The sequence below is a fragment of the Bufo bufo genome, chromosome 7 (assembly GCF_905171765.1).
Source record: "Bufo bufo chromosome 7, aBufBuf1.1, whole genome shotgun sequence".
NCBI classification, from domain to species: Eukaryota; Metazoa; Chordata; class Amphibia; order Anura; family Bufonidae; genus Bufo; species Bufo bufo.
Window position 1 is genome coordinate 158,572,350 of NC_053395.1, and position 26,706 is coordinate 158,599,055.

Genomic DNA, 26,706 nt, shown 5'->3' on the forward strand with positions numbered 1-26,706 from the left:
TCATAGACAATAATGCCGTATACAGAAAAGCAGCAATGTATGTGGAGGCCAACCAACCTATTGTGGTAATTGTACTCTCATTCCCATCCTACACGGAGCTACATCAGGGATGGACATGCCACCAAAACAGCATGTGTATCCGCATAGAGGCCCTAAAGGAGAGAGGACCCTGCTTTCTGGGCTCCCTTACTAATAAAACCTGTGGGATCACTATTCAATTAAAAGATTCCTGCGGTAACCCAGGAGTAGGAACCTGAGAACATGAGCTGACACTTCCCAGCATCCTTTCTCAGTGCTTGGCTAGCTGTGCCAAGAATGCATGGGCGCATAGTAGTCCCATCCCCAAGGAATCTCAAAAGTCATGTATTCCACCACATCAACCCTTACCATAAACCTAATCCCAAACCCTGACACACAAGAGACTACACAGAACCCTTTTTAAAAAGACTCAACATATCCAAAAACACAGCACTTTCATAAGAGCTACTTTTTACCTTACCTGTATCAGTGCCACATGACTCTCTCACTTGACTATAAAGGGATTATCCACTGATGACCTACTTGAATGGAAGCTGAACAGCACTATTCGGACATGGTCACTACACAGTGGATGGAGCCTTCTATTTCTGGATCTGTCCATCCAAGGGCGTAACTAGAAGTGACTGGGCCTCCAGCAAATATTTGTAAGGGCCCCTCCAGCGCGCTTTGCACCTCCCTCCTCCTGTGTAAACCCCACTCCTTTGGCACAGTGTAGCGGTATACTGTATATTGTGTGGCACAGTGGATGCTATATGTGTATAACATAAACATATTTCATTTGAAAACTTACAGTTACTTGACCCTTGGGGATCTCGGACGCCACTTCAACACTTGGCCGGGGGCTCGGCGGAGCTGATGTTGTGCTTTATCCTAATGAGAAAGATTTCATAATAAGGATTTGGAGAAGGGGCAGAGGGATAGCAGAGCAGGGGGAGGCTGGTGCTGCTACTAGGGGGTCATACCATGGGGGAGTAATAAAGCCCACTATAATGCCCCCCCCCCAATAGTAATAATTCTCCTTATAATGTGACAGTGCAAAAATACCCCCTTGTAATGCCCCCAGTTGAGCTAATGTCCCCATAGTGCCCCCATAATGTCCCAGTATAAAATACCCCTATATAGTGCCCCCAGTAAATTCCCCCATAGTGCTCCTCTCCCCCCTTCCTGCTAGTGCCCCCCATAATGTACCAGTATAAAATGCCCCAGTAGATGCCCCTCAGTGTCCGGCCTCTGATAGGCTGCCGACCTAGTGTCCCCCATAATGCCCCCCAATAATGTGCCAGTAAGTTTCCCCATAGATGCCCCCCCATCATGTGCCAGTATCAAGTGCCTCTCTCCTCCCCCCACATGTCCCAGTATCATAGTGCCATCTCCCCCCCCCAATGTGCCAGTATCAAGTGCCTCTCTCCTTCCCACCCCCCATGTGTCAGTATCATAGTGCCAAACCCCCCCCCATGTGCCAGTATCAAGTGCCTCTCTCTTCCCCCCATGTCCCAGTATCATAGTGCCACCCCCCCCCCCCCCCAAAAAAAGTGCCAGTATCAAGTGCCTCTCTCCCCCCATGTGCCAGTATCATAATGCCAAACCAACCCATGTGCCAGTATCAAGTGCCAACCCCCCCACATGCCAGTATCAAGTGCCTCTCTCCTCTCCCCCATGTCCCAGTATCATAGTGCCATCTCCCCCCCACAAAAAAAGTGCCAGTATCAAGTGCCTCTCTCCCTCCCCCCATGTGCCAGTATCAGATGCCAACCCCTCCCCCCCCCCATGTGCCAGTATCAGGTGCCTCCCCCCCCCAGGTGCCAGTATTAGGTGCCAACCCACCTCCCCCCCAGGTGCCAGTATCAGGTGCCTCTCCCCCCCCATGTGCCAGTATCAGGTGGCAACCCCCCCTCCCCCAGGTGTCAGTATCAAGTGCCTCTCTCCTCCCCCCATGTCCCAGTATCATAGTGCCATCTCCCCCCCCCACAAAAAAGTGCCAGTATCAAATGCCTCTCTCCCTCCGCCCCATGTGCCAGTATCAGGTGCCTCTCTCCCCCCCCATGTGCCAGTATCAGATGCCAACCCCCCCTCCCCCCCAGGTGCCAGTATCAGGTGCCAACCCCTCTCCCCCCCATGGCAGTAACAGTCGGGTATTAAAAAAAAAAAATAAACACTTCTACTTACCTCCATGTCAGCGATGCGATACAGCCTCTTCCTGTGTCCCGCCCTGTATGTCCATATATGGAGTCAGTGCTTGTATTTCAGAAAAGTTTCTGCTGGGATTCGAACCCACGACCTTCTGTATCAGAGGCAAAGCACCTAACCACAAGACCATAAGAGGTGCCTTGCTGCTGACTGAAAAAATATGAGACTTCTACTGTTATAGCTGGCTAAGTGTACATCTATACACATGACAGCTGCTCATAATAGAGATATAGCAGAGCTGAGTGTGCTGGGACAGCTGTCATATAGAGATATAGCAGTGCTGGGTGTGTTGGGGCAGCTGTCATGTGTATAGATGTACACTTAGCCAGCTATAACAGTAGAAGTCTCATATTTTTTCAATCAGTTGCAATGCCTCCTTTATGGCTGTGAGGGTAAATGCTTTGCCACTGATACATTGGAGGTTGTGGGTTCGAATTCCAGACACATCAGGAGACTTTAGGATACAGTAAGATTAGATCACATTAGCGAGGGGGCCTGGTCAGCCGCTGCTGCTGTGAAGGGGCCCTGAACATAAACTGTCACACACGCTGTTGGGGCGCCCGGGCCCCGAAGCAGCTGCTTCCCCGGTAGTTAGTGTGTCCATCCACTATTTGGTTTATGGTGCTGTCAGCTGCTGAAAAAATCTATGGGGGTACTGGGTGTTGGCCTAACACCGGTTTTTATATTGATATATCTGGAAGGATAAGTCATCAATATCTAAAAGCTGGACAGCCCCTTTAAACAATACTTGCCAACATTTGACAGTTGTCTTATGGAAAAATGATGAGTATTTTGTTATCCCGTCTGGTGTTTATGCTCTAGTTCTACTCTGCCTGTTTGTTCCTGAGTCCGAGAGCCAGGTGCCAAGTACATCAAGACCATCCCAGGAGGTAGCACTTCCCTGTATAGGGGGTCAAAGGGTGAATACCGGAGAGAGCCAGAATAATACCCTTACAATCTGGCCCAACGTCAAACTAGTAAGGCTGTGTTCACACTGCAATTATTTGATCAGTTATTTCCATCAGTTATTGTGAGCCAAAACTAGGTACAGGTCAAAAACACAGAACAGGTGCAGATCATTCCATTCTACCTTATGTCTGAGTAGGCTTCACTACTGGTTTTGGCTCACAAAAACTGATGGTAATAACTAGTGATGAGCGGCATAGGCAATATTCGTTTTCACGATATTTAGCAAATTTTTCACATAATATTCACAATAAATTTGCGAATTCTAAAATTCACGATCTCCGGTCATTATTTTCGCAATTGTTCAAATCGGCACATATGATGCGCATTTTTTGGTGCAATACATGCAACTTCACATTTTATCAGGTCTGAGTAGATTGAGTATCATTACTGATTGGTGCACTAAGTATCATTACTGATTGGTGCACTAAGTATTGTTGTGACATCACAGCATTATGTCTGTAGCATGTACTTTGTATGTATGGACAGCAGAGAAACAGTAATTCCTATCACACTACCTAACACCCTGCACTGGAACCTATCAGCTTCACTATATCACTATCTAACCTACACTGACTATCTCCCACTAACTATCTGTATTATATATATGAGCTAACTAACTATCTAATGTAATGACACAGCAAAGCACAGAGCACAGCAATGACACTGCTCTCTCTCTCTCAGAACTGCAAAAAACAGCAGAAAATGGCTGCTGGGGAGGTTCTTATATAGTAAGGGGTAGGCAACTTTCCTATTGGTTGCTAGGGATCTTACTAAGCTCTGACAAAGATATTGCAGCCTTCTCATTGGCCCACAAGCAAGAAGAAGTAGTACTGGAAAAAAAAAAAACTGAAGTGTGAACTCAGCCTTACTTGACACAGTGGTTCTACATTACAACTGATCTGTCTTGATCTGTATCAGTGGATCTGATAAGTATATTGTCCTACAAAATGATTGCCCCTCTGCCAAACAGCTGATTGGTGGGGTGGTGGGAGTTGGACCGCCACTGATCTGATTTGGATGACCAATCCTGGGGAATAGCTTATCCATATAGTAGCACTGCACAACCCCTTTAAATTATTTTTGGTAATGTACAGTATGTACATACAGTAGCTATATTCTACAGCTGGCCAGTGTAATTGATGATTTACAGGTATAAGTTATAGATTTTATATAGTAGGTGGAGGTCAATGGGGCAGTTCATACCATCCTGTTTGGTTACAGGTTACAATGTCTATAATGACATTTGGTGCTGTTTTATTTTCGGTCAAGCATCTATTAGCACATTTGAGCCCTCCTGGCCTGTGTGAACTATTGCCCTGCAAGGATTCTCGTTCAGGTTTAACAATTCTAAAGCAAGTGAAAAGATTTTGTGATCAGGAGCCATTTTCCTTATTATTATTTGAAAGACACATAGTGACACGGCAAGACCTCTCTGCCTTAGTATTCCTCAGTCATGGTGTCCTAACAGGAGCTCATCATTTTGGCGTCCTTACTCTTTAATCTAAAAAGGGTGACTGTTACAAGTGAATATATATTTTATCTCAAGGTTATTTACAACTGCCGTCGATTGCTCACACACGCTCATTAACATGATTCATTTCGGGAACCAAACCTTTTTTTGTATTTGCTAAAAATTACTCAGCAGTTCCTGCAAAATGAAATTCCATCTCAAGCAGGGACCCAGCTGGCAATGAGTTTACAAATCCCTAAAGTTTGACTTTTTATTTCTTGGCTAGAAGTAAATTGTATAATCTTTTGGTGTAAATGCTAGCAGGAAAGATGTTTTTCTCCACCATTATTAGGTTTGCATTTCAGAAAACTGCAATGGTCCTTTATCCTCGGTTTCATTATTTTTGTATCATATGTTGCTAAAAGAGAGCATTATTAGAGATATGCCAAATTAACTCACAGATGTCCCTATTCCTTTGGAAACAGCTCTCACTTGCAGCAAATCATGAGCATACAACATTCATAATGCAGGTTGTAAATGGAATCTGGATATAAAACTTTTGCATACCCCAAAGACTTTGTGTAGTAATAGAAAACCATCCCTGTTTTCTATTTTATGTTTTTTTTTAATGTTTTCTTTAGTTTGTATGAATGGTTGGAAAGTATGGTGAATGGACTGCTGAGGACTGGGGCAAAGTCATATTCTCTGATGAAGCCTCTTTCCGATTGTTTGGGGCACCTGGAAAAAGGCTTGTCCGGAGAAGAAAGGGTGAGCGCTACCATCAGTCCTGTGTCATGTCAACAGTAAAGCATCCTGAGACCATTCAGAAATGCTAGCACAGGCTTCCAGTATCCGTAGTTTCAGGTGCTGCACAAGGCAATCGTCTATGCTGTGAAGATACGAGATGTGCAGCCCCTGAAACTACAGATACTGGAAGCCTGTGCTAGCATTTCTCCTGCGGTGTTGCTATCAGTGTGTGAAGAGTGGGAGAAGAGGGTTGCATTGACAATCCAACACAATGGGCAGCACATTGAACACATTTTATAAGTGGTCAGAAACTTGTAAATAACTCATGAAAGAATAAAGTTACGTTAAAACCAAGCACACCATTGTTTTTCTTGTGAAATTCCCAATAAGTTTGATGTGTCAAATGACCCTCTTCCTATTGAAAAAACTAAAGTTGGATTCAAAAAGGCCGACTTGAAAATGGCCGCAATGGTCACCACCCATCTTGAAAAGTTTCCCCCCTCACATATACTAATGTGCCACAAACAGGAAGTTAATATCACCAACCATTCCCATTTTATTAAGGTGTATCCATATAAATGGCCCACCCTGTAGAACTATAGTTAAATGAGTTACCCTATGATTAATGTAAAACATGAAAACCAGACATCATATAGTGCATTACAATCTCTAAGGCTACTTTCACATCTGCATTTTTCCTTTCCGCTATTGAGATCCATCATAGGATCTCAATAGCGGGGGAAAACGCTTCAGTTTTGTCCCTATTCATTGTCAATGGGGACAAAACTGGACTGAACCAAACGAAATGCACCAGAATGCATTCCATTCCGTTTGGTTGAGTCCCCATTGCGGACAGAATAACACTGCAAGCAGCGTTTTTCTGTCCGCGATGTGGTGCGGAGCAAGACGGGTCAATGGGGACGGATCAGTTTTCTCTGACACAACAGAAAACTGATCCATCCATTGACTTTCAATGGAGTTCATGACGGATCCGTCTTGGCTATTTTAAAGATAATACAACCGGATCAGTTCATAATGGATGCAGCTGGTTGTATTATCAGAACAGAAGTGTTTTTGCTGATCCCTGACAGGTCCAGCAAAAACGCTGATGTGAAAGTAGCCTAACAAAGTTAGAACCAGTCCTGTACCTCACATCCAGACCTTTCTACATTATTGCTCCAATTGCTCTGCTAGATTTATTTCAAACTGACAGATTAAGCAGCATGTCCATTCTCAGAGGGCGTCACCACTGACAGGATTTTATGCGAGATCTTCAATCAAGATGACGGTGGTTGGCCCATCACGAGCAAATGGAGGAGGTAAGTATGATTTTTTTTTTTTTTTTACACAATTTCAGGTTAAAATCGATTCTCTACCATGAAGCATGAGGAAATTCAGCTTCGCGGAAAATGTAATTTAAATTCGGATGGAATTCCACTTTGTCAGATTTGATTCGCTCAACACTATAAGTGATGTACCATAAACTGCATTTTAATAAACCTATACAATATATTATGCCTAGTAGAGGGTCTCAGAGGCAGAGCATGACAGGGATTATCTCCCTGGCAGTCTCTTGTGCCATTCACATCCCTCTTAGGCCCTGCACTAGGCATAATACAATTAGAGTGTCCTTTCATAGAACTTGAACGTACGAATATAGTCTGAGAAAAAAAAAGACCTCTGATTTGTTCACATGGAACCTGGCTTCTGTCACAGGCCAAAAAAGCCTAAAATTGATATTTAATCACAATGTCATTTAGCATTTAGTTTATGTGTCTAAGTTACTTTATGACTCATGACATTCCAAATAAAAGAAGCATAAAGGTGGTAATGATGTATTACGTTTTCCTTTGGTAATCATGGATACATGAGTCCTGAGCTGGCACGCCCTAGTAAATATGCCTGTTTGGCTGATATTAGGGATGAAAGCCCAGGGCCAGCAACACTGCAGCAGGTCGTTTCTCCTAGCAACCAGGAGGATGACTGCTGCAGGAAGGATGGAAAAGGAGTGCAGCAAAGGTCAGACAGATGCTAGTGGTAGAGGACTCTATTATATAGGCAGACAGACAGAGTCATCTGTCGCCGAGACCGTAAATGCTGAACCCGTTGTCTGCCGGGTGCTCGGGTTCGGCATATTGCTGATCAGATTGACAGATTGCTGGGTGGGGCTGGGGAAGACCCGGCGGTCATGGTACACATTGGCACCAATGACAAATTCAGTGGGAGATGGAAGGTCCTTAAAAATGATTTTAGGGAGCTAGGAGAGAAGCTCAAGTCTAGGACCTCCAAGGTAGTGTTTTCAGAAATACTACCAGTGCGACGAGCATCACTAGAGAGATAATGGGAGCTTAGGGAGTTAAACAAGTGGCTCAGAAGCTGGTGCAAGAAGGAAGGGTTTGGGTTCATGGAGAACTGGGCCGACTTTGCGGTCGGTTACAGGCTCTACAGTAGGGACGGCCTGCACCTCAATGGGGAGGGTGCAGCTGTCCTGGGGGAAAAAATGGTTAGACGGCTGGAGGAGCTTTTAAACTAGGATCTGGGGGGAGTTGTCATACTAATAAGGGGGGTAGATAGTGTAGATAGAGAGTGGGTTATAGAAGGGGACAGTGGGGATTTAGTGGGGGCTGGGGTTAGCAAGGAAAATAGGGAGAAGACTGGGCATAACTATACATTTATAAAAAATAGAACTGCTGGTAAAAAGAACCTGTTACATACAAAAATTAACCAAGGTAAGCAAAAAAATCTCGGATAATCACTTTACAGGTAATAGTAATTTAAAATGTATTTTCACAAATGCCAGAAGTCTAGCTAGCAAAATGGGGGAGCTGGAGGCTCTGGTACTAGAAGAACACATAGATGTAGTTGGTGTGGCTGAGACATGGTTGGACTCTTCGCATGACTGGGCTGTTAATATTGAGGGTTTTACACTATTTAGGAAAGACAGGGTCAATAGAAAAGGTAGTGGTGTGTGCCTGTATGTGAGGAGTGATCTGAAGACAAGTGTGAAAGAGGCAATTGTGCGTGAGGATGTGGAAAACTTATGGGTGGAAGTTCAAAGGGATATAAACACTGAAAAAATAATACTTGTTGTAATCTATAGACCCCCTAATATCACAGAAGAGATAGAAACGCAACTGTACAACCAAATATAGCGGGTGGCACAGGCTGGTACAGTGGTCATAATGGGAGATTTTAACTTCCCAGACATTGACTGGGGTCATGGTTCTGCCTCAACTGCAAAGGTGAGAAAATTCCTCAACTTGCTGCAGGACAACTTTATGGGCCAGTTTGTTGAAGCTCCCACTAGGGGTGATGCTCTGTTGGATCTGGTAATTTCCATTGATGCAGAGCTTGTTGGTAATGTTACTGTTCGAGAAACACTAGGTAATAGTGACCACAATATAATTATATTCCTCCTAAACTATAAAAAGCAAACTTTGTCAGGCAGAGCAAAGACACTGAATTTTAAAAAGGCTAATTTCCCTGGGTTGAGGGCAGCATTTCAGGGCATAGACTGGGAGCAGCTACTGTCACATAATAATACAGAGGATAAATGGGAGAGCTTCAAATCCACATTGAGTAATTGCACAAAAAAATGTATCCCTTTAGGTAACAAGTATAAACAGCTAAAATTAACCCCCGCCCCCCATGGCTTACAGCTACTGTAAAAAGAGCAATAAAAGACAAAAGAGGGCATTTAAAAAATAGAAATCTGAGGGGTCAGCTGTAGCTTTTGAAGATTACAAAGGGCTTAATAAAATCTGCAAAAATGAGATAAAATTTGCAAAGATACAAAACGAACAGCAGGTAGCAAAAGAAAGCAAAACTAATCCCAAAAAGTTTTTTTAAATATATAAATGCTAAAAAACCTAGGTCTGAGCAGGTTAGTCCCCTAAATAATGGTAAAGGGGGGGTAGTCACTAGTGATGAGCGGCAGGGGTCATATTCGAATTCGCGATATTTCGCGAATATTTTGTAGAATATTCGTTGAATATTCGCAAATTCGAATATTCGCTATATTCTAAGATTTTTTTTACTCGAAAAATCGGCAAGGTAATGATCGTGTAATATGCAAATTTTTGTAATGCAAATTTTTGTAATGCAAATTTTTCAACTTACAACTATTAAACAAAGAAGATTATAGCACTATATTAGCTAAATTGCTCTATATTCGGGTTTTCTCCCGAATATTCGCTATATTCGTAATATTCTAAAACAAGAATATATAGCAATATAGCGAATATTCTAAAAAAAATAATATAGAGCAATTTAGCTAATATAGTGCTATAATCTTCTTTGTCTAATAGTTGTAATTTTTTTCTCATCTGAAGTTCAGATTGGAAAAAATTACAACTATTAAAAGAAAAGATTATAGCACTATATTAGCTAAATTGCTCTATATTCATTTTTTTTTTCAAATATTCGCTATATTGCTATAACTTTGTTTTTTCGAATATTCGTAATATTCTAAAACAAGAATATATAGCAATATAGCGAATATTCGGAAAAAAAACGAATATAGAGCAATTTAGCTAATATAGTGCTATAATCTTTTTTTTAATAGTTGTAATTTTTATCCAATCTGAACTTCAGATGAGAAAAAAATTACAACTATTAGACAAAGAAGATTATAGCACTATATTAGCTAAATTGCTCTATATTCGTTTTTTTTCGAATATTCGCTATATTGCTATATATTCTTGTTTTAGAATATTACGAATATTCTAAAAAACAAAGTTATAGTAATATTGCGAATATTCGGGAAAAAAAACTAATATAGAGCAATTTAGCTAATTTAGTGCTATAATCTTCTTTGTCTAATAGTTGCAAGTTGAAAAATTTGCAATAAAAATTCGCATTACGAAAATTCGCAAACAGCACTACTCCTAAAATCAAATATACTGCAGCCTTCTAATTGGCCCACAAGCTAGAAGCAGGGATGGATCATGTGTACTGATTTAAAAAAAATTGAATATTCGAAATTACGAATATATATCACTATATTCAAAATATTCGCGAATTTTCGAAGTACCTATATTCGCGATAAAAATTCTAAATTCGAATATTCGTGATCAACACTAGTAGTCACTGAAGATAAGGAAAAGGCAGAGTTCCTAAATAAGTTTTTTAGCTCTGTATGTACAAAAGAAGAGAAACGAGCTGATATCTGTGGCACCGGGGTTGTTAGTACATCCAGTGATATACTTAATTGGCTAACTGTAGATATGGTCCAAGGGAAATGAAATAGGGTAAATGTGAACAAAACTCCGGGTCCAGATGGATTACACCCAAGAGTGCTTAAAGAGCTCTGTTCAGTCATTGCTGTGCCCCTGTTTATAATTTTTAAGGATTCTCTAGGTTCTGGTTCAGTGCCAAGTGATTGGCGCAAGGCAAAAGTGGTACCCATATTCAAAAAAGGATCAAGGTCCTCCACAGTTAATTATAGACCAGTTAGTTTAACTTCTGTTGTGGGAAAAATGTTTGAAGGAATCTTAAGGGACTATATACAGGAGTATGTGACTATAAATAATATTATAAGTGATAACCAGCATAGGTTTACCAAGGGCAGAAGTTGTCAGACTAACCTGATTTGTTTTTATGAGGAGGTGAGTAGTAGCCTGGACAGAGGGGTGGCTGTGGATGTAGTGTTTCTGGATTTTGAAAAGGCTTTTGATACTGTCCCTCATAGACGCTTAATAAGTAAAGTAAGGTCTATTGGCTTGGAAAGTATAGTTTGTAATTGGATTGAAAACTGGCTGAAGGACCGTGTCCAGAGAGTTGTGGTCAATGATTCCTATTCTGAATGGCCCCAGGTTATAAGTGGTGTACCCCAAGGTTCAGTGCTGGGCCCTTTATTATTTAATTCATTTATTAATGATATTGAGGACGGGATTAATAGCACCATATCTATTTTTGCAGATGACACTAAGCTGTGTAGAACTGTACGGTCCATGGAAGATGTCCACAAACTACAAGCTGACTTGAACACTCTGAATGATTGGGCATGAACTTGGCAAATGAGGTTCAATGTGGACAAATGTAAAGTTATGCATCTTGGTAGTAATAATCTCTGTGCTTCATATGTCCTAGGTGATGTAGCACTGGTAGAGTCACTTATAGAGAAGGATTTGGGTGTCCTTGTGGATGGTAGATACAATTATAGTATACAATGTCAATCAGCTGCTTCTAAGGCCACCAGAATATTGTCATGCATTAAACGAGGCACTTTACAAAGCGCTGGTGCGGCCTCATCTGCAATACGCAGTCCAGTTCTGGGCACCAGTACATAGAAAGGATGCACTGCAGCTGGAAAAAGTACAGAGGAGAGCGACTAAAATGATAAGGGGCATGGAGGGTCTTAGTTATGAAAAAAGATTAAAATAATTGAATTTATTTAGTCTTGAGAAGAGATGTCTAAGGGGAAATTATTAACCTGTACAAGTATATAAATGGGCCGTACAAAAAATACGGCGAAAAGCTATTCAATGTAAAATGTGCTCAAAAGACAAGGGGGCACTGCCTCCGACTGAAGAAGAAAAAGTTCAGTCTCCAGAAGCGTTAAAGCTTCTTTACTGTAAGAACTGTGAATCTGTGGATTAGACTTCCTCAGGACGTGGTCACAGCAGGAACAGTGGACAGTTTCAAAAAGGGTTTAGACAAATTCTTAAAAGTAAAAAACATAAATGCTTATGAAAACGTGTAAAAATCTGAGTCTCACTTCCTTCTGGGATTTGCGTCCCCACCTATCACTTGGTTGAACTTGATGGACGTTTGTCTTTTTTCAACCGTATTAACTATGTAACTATGTAACCATATCTATGACAGGGATCAGAAACCTATGGCACTCCAGGTGTTCTGAAACTACAACTCCCAGAATCTACATTCTGGGAGTTACAGTTACAGGAACAGCTGAGTAAGTGCACATGCTGGGAGTTGTAGTTTCAAAGCAGCTGGGGTGCCATAGGTTGCTGATTCCTGATCTATAATTTGATTTTATAAGTGTCTAGAAAAATAAATTGGGTCAAAATATGATAAGCTCCAAAACTGAATCCCATTATATTTTCAGTTGCTATATTCTTACATATGGATTGTTTTGCTTTGATTATTCTTTCATATAGAAAAAAATATATATTTAAAGGGAATGTGTCTTGCTTATTGTTTAAAATTAAATAATATTTCAAATAAAGCTTATTTTCCAATAAATTTTGGTGGTTATTTTTTATTTTCTATATCAATATATAGGGGGGAAAAAAAAATATAATATAATATATAAGGCCCTGCAGTTTTCTCACTAAGCCTGATAACAGGCCTCACTTCTTGATTTGTACAGATCACTTTACTGCAGTTATCTGCTTATATTTACAGACAGGATTATGATGACAGATATTACCTATATATAGTTAACACAAGATTCACTATTCACAATAAGTGATATCACAGCTTATCAGCTCCTCCCTGACCTCTCCACAGGTCACAGAGCATGCCTAGAAAACTCTCCCATAGAAGTCAATGAGGTCTCCTCCTGTCTATTGAGTCTATTGCCCAAGGTGGCTGCTGTAAAGAATATCTCCAAATGCCGTTAAAAAACAGCTCAGGCAAGATGGTCGCCCCCATAATTATTTTCAAGAAATAGAATAAAGTAATCTACTATCATAAAATAAAAACAGAGTAGAAAATATATAGTATTTATATTTATTGCAAGAAAATTTAGACTAAAACCTTCAGGATCACAGGTGCATATCCATGAAGCAAACATAATTACAAAAAACAAAATGGCTGCACACCATTATATATACAAACAATAGAGCTAAGAAATGGGGGTCATTCTAGATAAAAGCTGTACAATACCGACTATAAATGAATAATGGAAGCTCTTAGCGCACATACGTGTCGGGCCCATCTACCAGGCGTCAAGGTGGCTTCTGTAGATGAGTCCCTATCACTAAAGAAACTGCCTCACTTTGGACTTACTTAAGCCTACAATATTCAGGGCAGTGTAGGAACCAGCTACAAACGTACTCTGCTCAGAAGTCCCAGGTAGATGGACGTGTCCAGTCTAAAAGGGGTGCCACCCCCAACATGTTGCAAGAAAATTTAGACTACAACCTTCAGGATCACAGGTGCATATCCATAAAGCAAACATAATTACAAAAAACAAAATGGCTGCACACCATTATATATACAAACAATAGATCTAAGAAATGGGGGTCATTCTAGATAAAAGTGGTACAATACAGACTATAAATGAGTATACATGAATAATGGAAGCTCTTAGCGCACATATGTGTCGGGCCCATCTACCAGGCGTCAAGGTGGCTTCTGCAGATGGGTATTAGTTAGGTTTTAGTCTAAAATTTCTTGCAATATATTAGGGGTGGCACCCCTTTTAGACTGGACACGCCTATCTACCTGGGACTTCTGAGCAGAGTACGTTTGTAGCTGGTTCCTACACTGCCCTGAATATTATTGGCTTAAGTAAGTCCAAAGTGAGGCAGTTTCTTTAGTGATAGGGACCCATCTGCGGAAGCCACCTTGACGCCTGGTAGATGGGCCCGACACATATGTGCGCTAAGAGCTTCCATTATTCATGTATACTCATTTATAGTCGGTATTGTACCACTTTTATCTAGAATGACCCCCATTTCTTAGCTCTATTGTTTGTATATATAATGGTGTGCAGCCATTTTGTTTTTTGTATTTTTATTTATTTGACATAGTCATAGTTTTTAACCATTTCTTGGATAGTCGTCTCCGTACAAATTGGTAAAGAAAGGAAGCATGTACGTTTTGTATATAAAAAGGCTTCACTCAATTGCCGTTCTGCCTTGGCGCTCTCAGGACTCTTGAGAAAATGGACTTTTAATGACATTGCAGCATTCAAGGTCATAATGTACACTGAAATGAATATTCTTGCTCTCCATATCAATGCTATATCAAGCCCGCCACCTGTCAGGGATTCAATTTGTTTTAATTGTGGATTTTGTCACTTCTCCAGTGAGTAGAAGCTTATATCTACCATGCCTGGGGTCCCAATATTCCCAGCAGGATCTGTCTGCTCCCACATACAAGCTCTAATTGTCACACCTCGTTACTTAATTGTAGATCAAAAGCACCTCCCAGCTGAGGAGTGCTAATGACATCCGTCCTTGTGATACCCTCACGGGTAGACTGGACGACGAGGTGTGACAAGGGACTGAGCAGAGGGAACAAGCTGAACTAATGCTCTTCCCCAGGAGGATAACTTTGTTAATAGGCGTAATTTCATTCCTTAATATCATAGTTATTATAGCATAGGCAGGGAATGTAAAATAAATAAAAACATTAAAGCTGTGAAGTTCAGTAGATAGGTATTATTTTTTCCGGGCAAAAGTAAGAAACGGGTTTTATTTTATTTGTCTACTATATAATGATTTCTCTATAACTGGTGTAAGAAAATCATTGCATTGTACTCTTAATCCCTATGAATGCTATACTTTGTGTAATAATTATTATTATTACCATTTGTAATATTATATGAACAGTAGTGGTGGGCGCAAATATTCGAATAGCGAATATTAATCACGAATATCGGCGCTTCGAGAATTCGTGAATATTTAGAATTTTGTGATATATATTCGTAATTTCGAATATACTAGATTTTTTTTTTCCCATTAGTAATCTCCCTTCTTCCTTGTGGGCCAATGAGAAGGCTGAAATGTCTTTGTCTGAGCTTAGCAACGTCCCTAGCAACCAATAGGAAAGTTGCCTACCCCTTACTATATAAGAACCTCTACAGCAGCCCTTGTATGCAGTATTTTGCAGATCTGAGAGAGAGAGAGCAGTGTCATTGCTGTGCTCTGTGCTTTCCTGTGTCATTACATTAGACAGTTAGTTAGCTTATATATATAATACAGATAGTTAGTGGGAGATAGTCAGTGTAGGTTAGATAGTGATATAGTGTAGCTGACATACATACATGCTACAGACATAGTGCTGTGATGTCACAAGTTCACAACAATACTTAGTGCACCAATCACTAATAAGTAGTCAGACCTGTTAAAATATTTGCATCATTACTGCCATTTTCACAATCGCGAATATATTGGAGCACTATCTGCATATAAAGCTATTGTAATGTTCTGCTGTGCCAACCATTTTCTCCAGTCTCAGGAAACTTCTAGCAGCTTGAAAAATGTAGCTATAGTGACCCACGCTTGTATTTCGCGCGCATTATGCGAATATTACATTGCCAATTTTTCGCGATCAATAAATAAACTCAAATTCTCGAATTTGCGAATATATCACAAATATTCTACCAAATATTCACGAAATATCGCAAATTTGAATATTGCCCCTCATCACTAATGAACAGTATCTAGTGGAGAGTTTCAAGATGCACCCTCGAGGATGGTGCTATCTACAGGTACAGTGTTTGAGCATGCAGGTCTGTATTCATTTGCAAAAAAGAAATTCTGCCTTCCCTAATAGCCATTGATCAAATTGGGTTTGTTCCCAATAGACAATCTTCAGATGGTACTAGGAGATTCATAGATCTTCTGGATGTAGCATATTCCTCCCGAACGCCTTCTTTGCTCCTTTCCTTGGATGCGGAGAAGGCGTTCGATAGAATACATTGGAAATACATTCAGGCTACTTTGGAAAAGTTTGGATTTAGGGATTTCTTCTTATCCGCAGTAATGTCACTATATTCTAACCCAACCGCATCTATATACTCATCTAGTTTTTTGTCTGCTCCATTCAATATAAAGAATGGAACCAGACAAGGATGTCCTATGTCACCCTTGATATTTGCCCTGGCAATGGAACCCTTTGCGGAGCATATCAGATCCTCCCCTCTCATTAATGGGATAACAGTGGGTTATACAGACCACCGCATTGGACTTTTTGCTGATGATGTACTAATATTGACATCAAATCCAACTACTGCTTTAAGTGCAATTAATGATATTATATTCAATTTTGGCAAAGCTTCCTTCTATAAAGTTAATATCAATAAATCTCAAATTCTTGATATGGGACTATCTCAATCCACCAAACGCTCAATATCCAACTTGTATAAATACCCCTGGGCTGAGGAATCACTGACATATTTAGGCATTCAGCTTGCCTTCCCTACTAGCAAATTATTTAAAGCCAATTTTTGGCCTTTATACAATAAAATTAACGACTCCTTGAATAATCTAAGAATGGACTCACTTTCATGGTTAGGAAGAATTGCTGCAATAAAAATGGTAATTCTACCCAAAATTATTTATATGTTCCGCAATATCCCAATTATTATTCCCAAAGGATATATCACAAAACTTCAGGCCTTAATCAACAAACACATCTGGGGGAGATTTAAACCTAGAGTCAAAGGGCTTATCCTTAATAAATCACTTAGAACAGGAGGCCTTAATGTCCCCTCTATTAAACATTACTATGCATCCTCCATACTTGATCAAATGAGATATCTGATCAAAAATGACATTTCAAAAAAATGGGTTTTACTTGAAAAAAATATAATGGGCACCTATGATTTAAGCTTGCGTCTCTCTGCAACAGCAGCCTTTGGTTCCAATAATACTACCCCTCTCTCAACCCTAAAAGCAATACACAACATTTGGTACTCCATTGCTAGAACAGAAAAATTAGTCACCACTTCAGTATCTTCTCTCCCTCTAAAAATTTGTGAATTGGTAATACCAGACCTCAGGATTGATAATTGGAGCTCATTGGGCATCACTGATATTGACCAACTAAAGAAAAATGATGTTTTTGTTGACTTTGCTTACTTACACAAAGAGTTCAACATCCCCAATGTAGATTTCTATAAGTATCTAAGAATAAGACACTTACTACAATCCCCAAGGATTTTTCATTTTACTCCCAATAATCACTCTTTGACAGAGTGGATTCATATGTCACATAGATTAGATAAAGGTATTACTAAAGGATACCAACTATTGAAAGAATCAAATATAAACCCCTTACAGCATATTTTAGATATGTGGAATGAAGACCTGGGTATAGTCCTTTCAGACTCAGAATGGAATGAAGCTTTTACTTCTGTTTCTAAACTCTCTAAATGCTCTGATCACTTAGAAGGAGCAAGAAAAATATTGTACAGATGGTATAGAACTCCTGTCTACTTGAATAAAATTTTTCCAGAGGTTTCCCCTGCTTGTTGGAGGTGTGGTCACGTTGGTGGATCGTATCTTCATATGTGGTGGAACTGTCCAACAGTAGAATGTCTGTGGAATACAATCTTTAAGTACATATCGACTCTTGCATGCTACACTATAGATCCCTCTCCTAAGATGGCATTATTATCGGTAGGCCTTATAGACCTTCCTTATCATTATAGGACCATTGCCAGTCACTTAATATTTGTTACCCGTTTGAAAATTGCTGCTTGTTGGAAAACTGGCTCCCTACCTAATATCAATAGAATCTTTAGAACACTTGATAATAATTGCTTATATGAGGGCCTTTGGGCATCAGCTAGGAACTCTAAGACCAGCTTTCTAAAAAACTGGGAAGTTTGGCTAGCTGACGCTAAATGCAACATACCTCCCAATGCATCCATTAGACTGTAATATTACTTGCGCTCAAGTCTGTTATGTCAGTATATCTTTCTGCATCTATGTACCTGTTTTGTTATTATTATATTTATAGTTTTAAGCTAATTGTTATATGAAGTGTAATTTTCTACCTCATTAACAGCTGCCACAAGTGCCTTAAGTATTCCTTTACTATAACTTCTACATGTGATTGAACTCATTCATTTGTAACCTACTTTTGAAAATGTTAATAAAAACTATTGTTCAAAAAAAAAAAAAAGAAATGGAATCACATAGTTCACTTCTATCACATATTAAAAATACAAAAAGATAAATCAGTCCTTAACTGACAAGGTTGTCAGCCAAATATGAATAAGCTCCAGCATCACACATGCATGTAGCTCATAGACAAGAGTAGAGCTGTCTCTGAAAGAAGAAGAAAGCCCTTTAAGGACATTGGATGAAGACTTCCAGGTATTGCAGTGCAATAAAGTCTTTAGGCGTAGTGCAATTTATTTCCACTTGCATTCAGATGTTTCAAACTTTTTCGCCCTCATCAATGCAAGACACAGAAAATTAGAGGTCTGACGCATCATTCTGTATGCAAGTAAGAATACTCCATAACTTCCTATTTAGATGTTTTAAAATTTTAAAATTTTTCAAGGTTGTCCTTAGAAAGAACAGTTCATCGTAAAATACTAGTCAGACATTAAACCTATGAGTCCCTTATATGGAGAATTTTGGCCCAAAAGAAGCATCATGCAATGTTCATATTTACACTTCTCAATGCACACTGAATGAGGGGCAAGTGATTGATACTACAATCATTTATCCCCCATTGGGTTTGCAAATCTCCGCAGTGCATCACACTGTTTACACATGGCGCTGTGCTGATGATTTGTGGTGCCGCATAAAAGATTTGACCCTTAGAGAGGAGCAAAATAATTCTATAGAATAAAATATTTACCCAAATTTTAACAAAATTCTGCATCAGAATTAAAAAATGTTCGATTCAGAAGAATTTTTGGAGAGTGAGAGAGAGAGAGAGAGAGAGAGAAAGAGAGAGAGAAAGAGAGAGAGAAAGAGAGAGAGAAAGAGAGAAAGACAGAGAGAAAGACAGAGAGAGACCAGAATGTCATGCACAGCTTTTTAGGGAGATTAAAGCATTTTCGATTCGGGTAGAAGCAATTCAGGTCTGAATAGAACCAGATGCCTGATTCGGATGAATGGGACCTGGATTTTTAGAAATCTGTTCATCACTAATGATAACCCTCCAAATGAGTTTGTTTGTTGGGTAATCGGCAGCATGTTTTGTTGCTGATCATCGGCCTGGGTTAAATAGGCCCTAAGTGTATTGACATGGCTAAAAATGCACCTGCCTTGTAAGCTCCTACAATTCTCTGTACCATAGTAGCAATAAACTATAATACAATTTAGCTTTGTAGGTTGATTAATGCAGATCTCAATTGTAAAATGTTGGAATATATTTTTGAAATGAGACATACAACTCCACCTAAATACTAACTAACTAGCAATGAAAACTCCACCTAAGTACTACAAAAAGAATGATGGATTCATACGTACCCATCAATACCAGTAACCAAGAACAGGAGATTCCCGTTGATCTTGGTACAGTTTATAAACTTGTCAATGTTGCTTGAATCCACATTCTGAGAAGTCTTGAGGGATCCCGTCCCAATGCCATCACACACTGGAGAAAACAAAGTCATGACACAAAATTGCAATAGTCTCAATATAGTCAATATGATTGAATATTAAAGTCTATATAGAACTTACAGTTCCCTGATGATATAATTTTCCCATGGAGAATTATATTCAGCTGAGAAAACATCTCAAACCCTTCCCTTAGTTTGTCAACTCCAACACATTGTCAATGGTAAAGCAGTAAATAGGTTAAGCTTAAAGTTGAGTGGACAATTTTCATCTAGATCGCTACCATTGTTCCATGCCACATTTTTATAAATAGTGTCTAAGCTCCTCATTCTTGTTAAGTGGGTAACAATTTACATGTCCCCAGGGCATAATTTCTGGCTAAGAGTTGGTTATTTTATCCTTGTAAAAGGGTAAATGTCTGCTTGCCTACCAGTCATGCTTGCTAATTGCTACCAAATTGTTGATGTATTGGTCGAAGAAGACCAGGCAGGGGAAGTGCTCTAAAATGTTCTAAAGTTTGTATTACACTGCCCGATACTTGGACAGTGCGAGTGCCTATGGATGATAACCCATCCATAGATACTTGTTTGAACCAGCACAAGGTCAATGCAAACTGAAGTCGGGAGGTATGATTGCTACCACAGTTATTCCTGCCTCTTTAAGTTCAGTTAACTATTAGAAGCACTTCCCTGATTACACAGGCAGATGAGTTGCTGATAATCGGGCATCTTTCTTCAGGATGAAAGATGCCTGATAAATAAAAGAGGCTCATAAGCTGCTTAATTATACATACAAATTATTGAGAATGAGTATTTCTGGGAACATTTTTTCTTAATAAATGGCCCGATAATTGGGTGGTCTAACAAGGCCCTAATAATATCACTTGGTTGTTACCTTCTACACTTTTTATTAGCTACCAGTTTGCATGTACTGTAGGTACAGCAGGATCATAAAAAACTTCAAAGAAATCACTTGTTTCACAGTGTACGGACAGACTAAGGTGGGCTAATACAGGAGTACTGAGGGTTATGTTTATGTGTACTGCAGGAACAGACTGAGAGTTGTCTGGATCCCTGGTAATAATGGTCATGGGCCTTACATTGCCAAAATGTTTATTATAAACCTGGGATGAGTTTATACAGACCCTGCAATTAGGCTGGCTCCAAATGATGATCTTGGCCACGACACCCATTACACAACCAAAGATTGACGTGTAGGAGGTCAGACAAAATGATGCATGTTATAATTAATAGGTGGGTTTTCTGTTTTTTTCCAGAAAGGCTGACATTCCTTGCATCAGATGCATTCTAAGGCTGAGGCCACAGGCGATCTTGACCACGACACATGTTGCATGACCAAAGATCACTGTGTAGCAGTGGCGCTGTTGTACTGAAGCATGACTAGAAAGTTGGCACAACCATGACCCCCAGAATCGCAAAAAACAACAACTCTGCAACATTTTTTGCAATTCTAGGGTAGCAGCAACTTGCGAGTTATGCTGTGACCCGAATCAGTACAATGGCTTCACTGCTATACAGTGATCTTTGTCGTGGCCAGGATCACTTGTAGCCTTGGCCTTAGAATGCATCTGATTCAGAGGCTGTCGGCTTTTCTGTAAAAAAAAAAAAAATGAAAACCCACCTACAGTATTAATTATAACATGAATCATTTTTAACACAGTGGCACTTCTCCATAGCTGTCAACTGTAAAGACACAACATGGGATAAAACTATATGGCTATAAAAATACAATAGAGCAATATCATGTGATCATTTGACCTGTGACCTGTTTCCTATTACATTTTTTTTGTACAATGCTATATTCTACTGAATTAATAAGGAAACACAAGAGCTTAAAAATGTGCAAACCTGATCAGAATTCTCTATAAAACATTGTGATACATCCCTATTTATACCTAACGCCACATATCCATCTCAAAGGCTAAGACAAACCTTTGGGGCATATTCCAGCACAAGGCTTGCACATCTTGATGCCATTTTCCTCTACTTCCATCTTGTTACTAGGACAGGCACGGATACAAGAACTGTCATCCACAACAAAATTATCTACAGAGCAGAAAGAAAAGAAACATTTATTTGCACAACTAGATGTGTAAAATTGTGGCAATTGTTTATTTTAACTCATTTAGTAGGATTTTGACTGTATTGTCATTTACCTCTATAATATAATATTTGGTAAGTTGGTATTAATAACACATCTGACTGCTGGACCTACTGCTGTAAGCTACAACACAATGGCATGGTCATTTCTTATACACTTGTGTTCTAAACAATGCAATTACTGTTCCAAATGCAATTACTGGTATGCAAAAGACCTCTGATACAGGGTTAATTAAAAGTGAAAGAATTAGATAGCTTAAACAAATTATTAAGACTGGAAATTGTCAATTTGAGTTTAATAGTTTGTCACAATTGTCCATGTAATTGTTGCTTTAAAGGGATTCTCCCAAGCTTTACCTAAATTCTTTAAATCACTGGATATGGTCCTGTATATTCCTGCTTGTAACACTATGCAGCTGAACAGAAAGACAGAGGAGCAAATTTGTAGGAATATAGCAAGATCACAGTAGGGGGCAAGTACACCGGCCAGGACACTTGTAGTAAAGATGAATCAGTTCTTCTTTAGTGAATAGTGCTCGTCAAGTAAAACGTTTTACTTGACGAGCACTATTCACTAAAGAAGAACTGATTCATCTTTACTACAAGTGTCCTGGCCGGTGTACTTGCCCCCTACTGTGATCTTGCTATATTCCTATGTAATTGCCTTTGGAGAGATTGGGCTTCTCCTCCTGAATTTTTGGACACTACGGCTGCACACCCAGCGACTGGACATCTATTTTTCACATGTTTGGAATAGTGTTGTGCCTATATCTAGCACAACCACTTAAGATGAGCCTCCACTGTTTATCTTATGCAGTCTAATAATCTGGAACATACTACCCTATGGTGCGCTCTCTTTTAAATGCTTTTTTAGCTATTATATGCCTAAGTATCTAAACAAGAGCAAATTTGGTCAGGATCATAGTGGAAAAGGCAGCAGCAAGTTGAGCAGTCATTGGCACCATGATGGAAAGGTAAGTACTGTTGAAAATCTCTTCCTTTCATGGGTTAGGTGAGCTAGAGAATTTAGGTAAAGCCCTTTGAGGTGCTTGTATACATTAGACAAAACTCAAAGTAACCTGCGCGTTTCTGTGGTTTCGATCACCTCTCAGAAGAGGTCAGGTGAAAGAAGAGTCAGTTATGTTGGATTGCCACATGCCCAGTCGTGTGATCCCTCAGGAGTTAAGCCACAGTCAGAGGCAGTGGTTTATTTCCTTCTTCCTATTAAAATTAACATGTGCGTTCGGCACATCGTTATCTAATGTGAATGACCACTTTTGGGGTATGCTGCTATACTAAAACTGCCAAGTAAGAAAAATAAAAAGCATATTGCAAGGCGCTACTAGCAGGAAAAGATTTTAATAAAAGTAGATAAAAAGCATAAAAAAGGCAACACGTTAAAAAGTGGATCCCCCTTCTTCACCAAATCAACTTTAAAATGCGTTGCCTTTTTATGCTTTGTATCTACTTTTAATAAATTATTTCCTTGCTAGTAGAGCCCCGTAATCCCCTTTTTATTTTTCCTACTTGGAATCTTTCTTCTGGTCTGTGTTATAGGGAGAGTCATTGGGAGTGAAGCGGGACCTCGGATTGACTTGGTGAAGTACCTTCCCAGTGATATGCCTTCTATCGAGTGTGGCACTGGTAAGCCCTATTCACTCGGTCTAGAGGTATCGTCCTACCTTGTCACAAATTGTTGCTCCCTGCACAAATTTATTTTGCTATACTAAAGTTGGCCATACACATTATATTCATGCCACCTGAACCCACCAAGTTTGACAAGACCGGTTTAGGCTACTTTCACACTAATGTTAGGTTTGTCCGGCAGGCTGCTGGATCCGTACTAACACGTGTGCTGCTGGAAGTACGGCCCGGCCCCATTCAGGGGGGGAAAGGACTGGTCTGTTGGATTTCAACATGCCTGATGCTTTTGTTCTTCGGGAGTAAAGCTGCTAAAATAGGTGTTTGGCAGCTGCTTAGGAGCTAAAGGTATATGTGTGCCGAGAGATAGCTGACAGCTGAACAAATATTCAGCAAATAGCTACCTAAAACTTACTTTCAACTCAATGGAGTAATAGGCTGAAAATCATCATGGCGCTTTATGCATAAGCATATGACTGGCGCCTCATAGAAGCCTTATCTGTGTGCAATTGTAATACTATGCAGTCACCTCCCGCCACTCCCCCCCCCCCCCCCCCCCATTGAATGGAAGGTGTATGAGCAGGTATTCCTTAGTATATTGCAACTGTGTGACCTTCCTCATATACCATGGTGGCTTGTATCCTTTTATTTGCTTAATAATATTGTAGTATTCATGGGAATGGAACCAATCTGAGAAGTTCCCATCTATTAGTAAGTGCTGCTTCCTTGGTACAAAAATCTGTAAGATACTTTTGTTAGCCTCAAACATACAAAGCAACATATACACTTACGTGGGCATTTGTTCACACAAAAAGCTCCATATGTGTACTTGGCTTTGGGGTTTTGTTCCAGTTGAAAAGCTGTTGGATTATATATATTGGGTTGAGGACACTGGGTAACGCAGGAGCCACTATCATTAAATTTCAGGCAGGCCTGAGAGAAGACAACAGGTTGAAAATAAGAACAACTGTTTCAGAGACAAACATATTCTGAAAGTTCTGCAGAATTTTTGTGCAGGTCAATCAAGCTAAGAAAACTATTAGTTAATTCCCTCCCCTGTAATATATATAGAACATGTCTGTGCCCCTGTGCATCTGTGTCTATAGATTCGGTAGAGCCACCTCAGAGTTCAGTTGACAGAAGAAACAGTAAGTCTTTGGAATAAAATGAGAAGGGAGGGTGCAATCCTGTCAAGTGTCCTCTGCAAGGAAATGTTCTAAAAAGTTCAATTTTTCTTTTATAAAAAGCTGAAGCAAAAATAAATATTTTGTTGACAGCGCTTGACAGGAGCAGGCTGAGAAGTAAGGCGGGTGACAGCAGTTAATAGCGGATGTTGCCTATATTCCCACTGAACACACTAATGATCTGTACTTCGGAGGGCTGGCCTGCTGCTCTCCTACGCCACCCATTTAAATTCCAGCTGTGGATTGAAACTACCAATTAGGAAGCGGGGCTGCCATTCATTTCTATTGAATCTGCACAGGGGGAGGTTATATTTTTACTAAGGAGAAAAGAGGTCTGATATCTCCTGGGAGACCATGCTCTCCCACCCGTCTCAGTCACTTCATCTAAGAGTCTTGGAAAATTTCTTACTCTCATAGATTTAGTGTAGTTGACGCATGTTGGAGAGATTTCGATGACGCATAGCTGTGTAAGTATTAAGTGTGCGATCCTGACGAGTGTTGGGCGAGCATGCTCGGCCGAACATTAGTTTGGCTCGAGCATCGCGATGCTCAGCACATCACAGTGTTCGACCAAATACCGCGTGTACTCGAGCGCAATACTCGAGTCTCCTCCCCGCACGTTTGTTGGCTGCTATGCAGCCAAAAAACATGCAGGTAAGTACTGCTATTTACTGTCATGCCGTAGCCATGTTGGCTGCTGGCATTACAGTGATTGGCCATCCGGAACGTGTCATCGGGTGCTATATAGCACCCGATGACACATGTTCGGCCCAGTATTAGTCAGGGAGAGCTGGAGAGCAGAAGGGACAGATAGTGTAAGGATTGAAATAGCAATATTTTAGTTTTTATACTTGTTAAGTCCTTTTAAGGACTATTGTGTGTGGCAGCAATATATATTTTTTGTGCAACCTGCGCTAAATTGCAGACAGCAACATTATCTGCGCTACATCTCCTGTCTAACGTGTGCGCGGCCTAAAAATATCCGTGACATCCAGTGTATTTTTTCCATAGACGGTGTCCGCTGCGGACAGTTACATTACCTGCGCTACATCTCCTGTATAACGTTTGCTTATAGAAAATATCAGTGACATTCAGTGTAATTTTTTTTCGCCGCTGGTGACAGCGATATTATCTGCGCTACATCTCCTGTGTAACATGTGCGCAGTCTAAAAATATTTGTGACATCCAGTGTACTTTTTCTGTAGACGGTGTCCGCTGCGGACAGTTACATTACCTGCGCTACATCTCCTGTATAACGTTTGCCCATCCGAAATATCAGTTACATTAATTCTGTAGAATTTTTTATTAGCCACTGGTGACAGCGACATTACTTCCGCTATACCTCCTGTTTAACGTGTGCGCATCCTAAATATCAGTGACATTCATTCAGTGTAATTTTTTATTAGGCAGTGGTGACAGAGACATTACTTGCACTATACCTCCTGTTTAACGTGTGCGCATCGTAAATATCAGTGACATTCATTCAGTGTAATTTTTTATTAGGCAGTGGTAACAGAGACATTACTTGCTCTATACCTTCTGTTTAACGTGTGCACATCCTAAAAATATCTGTGACATTCTGTGTACTTTATTTGCGCATTCACTTACAAAACATGTGCTACTGTACGTGTGACATACTTGCAAGCATGTATACCATTCAATATGCGCAAGGCAATAAAGGAATTGACAAGAAGTACCGTTCGAAGGACTGCTGTTTCTTCCAAAGATCCTACAGGCAACCCAGGAGAGGGAAGTAGTTTTGTGGGTGTCTTGAGCTTTATCCCACAAAACCCCTCCCTGGTGAAGTGAGTGACATTCATTTTAAATTGCTTTTATTGTCTAGTTTCCAATCACGCAATCTAATTGTGGACCAAATGTGGGTCAGTGGCATCCTGAATTCCTTAGGAAAACCATGGACACCTGTCCATGGTCATAGACCTATACAGGTATATTAGTTTCTCTGATGAACTATCTGTGTTTGGTCCTACATCAAAATACACCTTTGTGTGATTCCTGATCACACATAGGGAAACTGTAAAACCATAGTACCATCTATATTTGGGGCAGATAGACTGGCGCCAGCAGTGTGGTCACTTTTTTAGGTATATATATTTTTTCATATATATACCTCATGCTTTTCTGTTAATTACCAT

At 40.0% G+C, this 26,706-nt stretch overlaps 1 protein-coding gene across 2 annotated transcripts in view; it reads right to left on the reverse strand.

Moving 5' to 3' along the window:
* The window catches only part of ERBB4 (erb-b2 receptor tyrosine kinase 4), a 1,172,496-nt gene that overhangs the window by 298,057 nt on the left and 847,733 nt on the right, over nucleotides 1–26,706 (reverse strand). For both annotated transcript variants that reach the window (XM_040439645.1, XM_040439646.1), the window contains exons 7-9: nucleotides 24,161–24,302; nucleotides 21,561–21,674; nucleotides 19,519–19,645 (exon numbers count right to left, since the gene is read on the reverse strand). In XM_040439645.1, coding sequence (XP_040295579.1) covers nucleotides 19,519–19,645; nucleotides 21,561–21,674; nucleotides 24,161–24,302 — 383 coding nt within the window. The remainder of the gene's footprint in view (nucleotides 1–19,518; nucleotides 19,646–21,560; nucleotides 21,675–24,160; nucleotides 24,303–26,706) is intronic.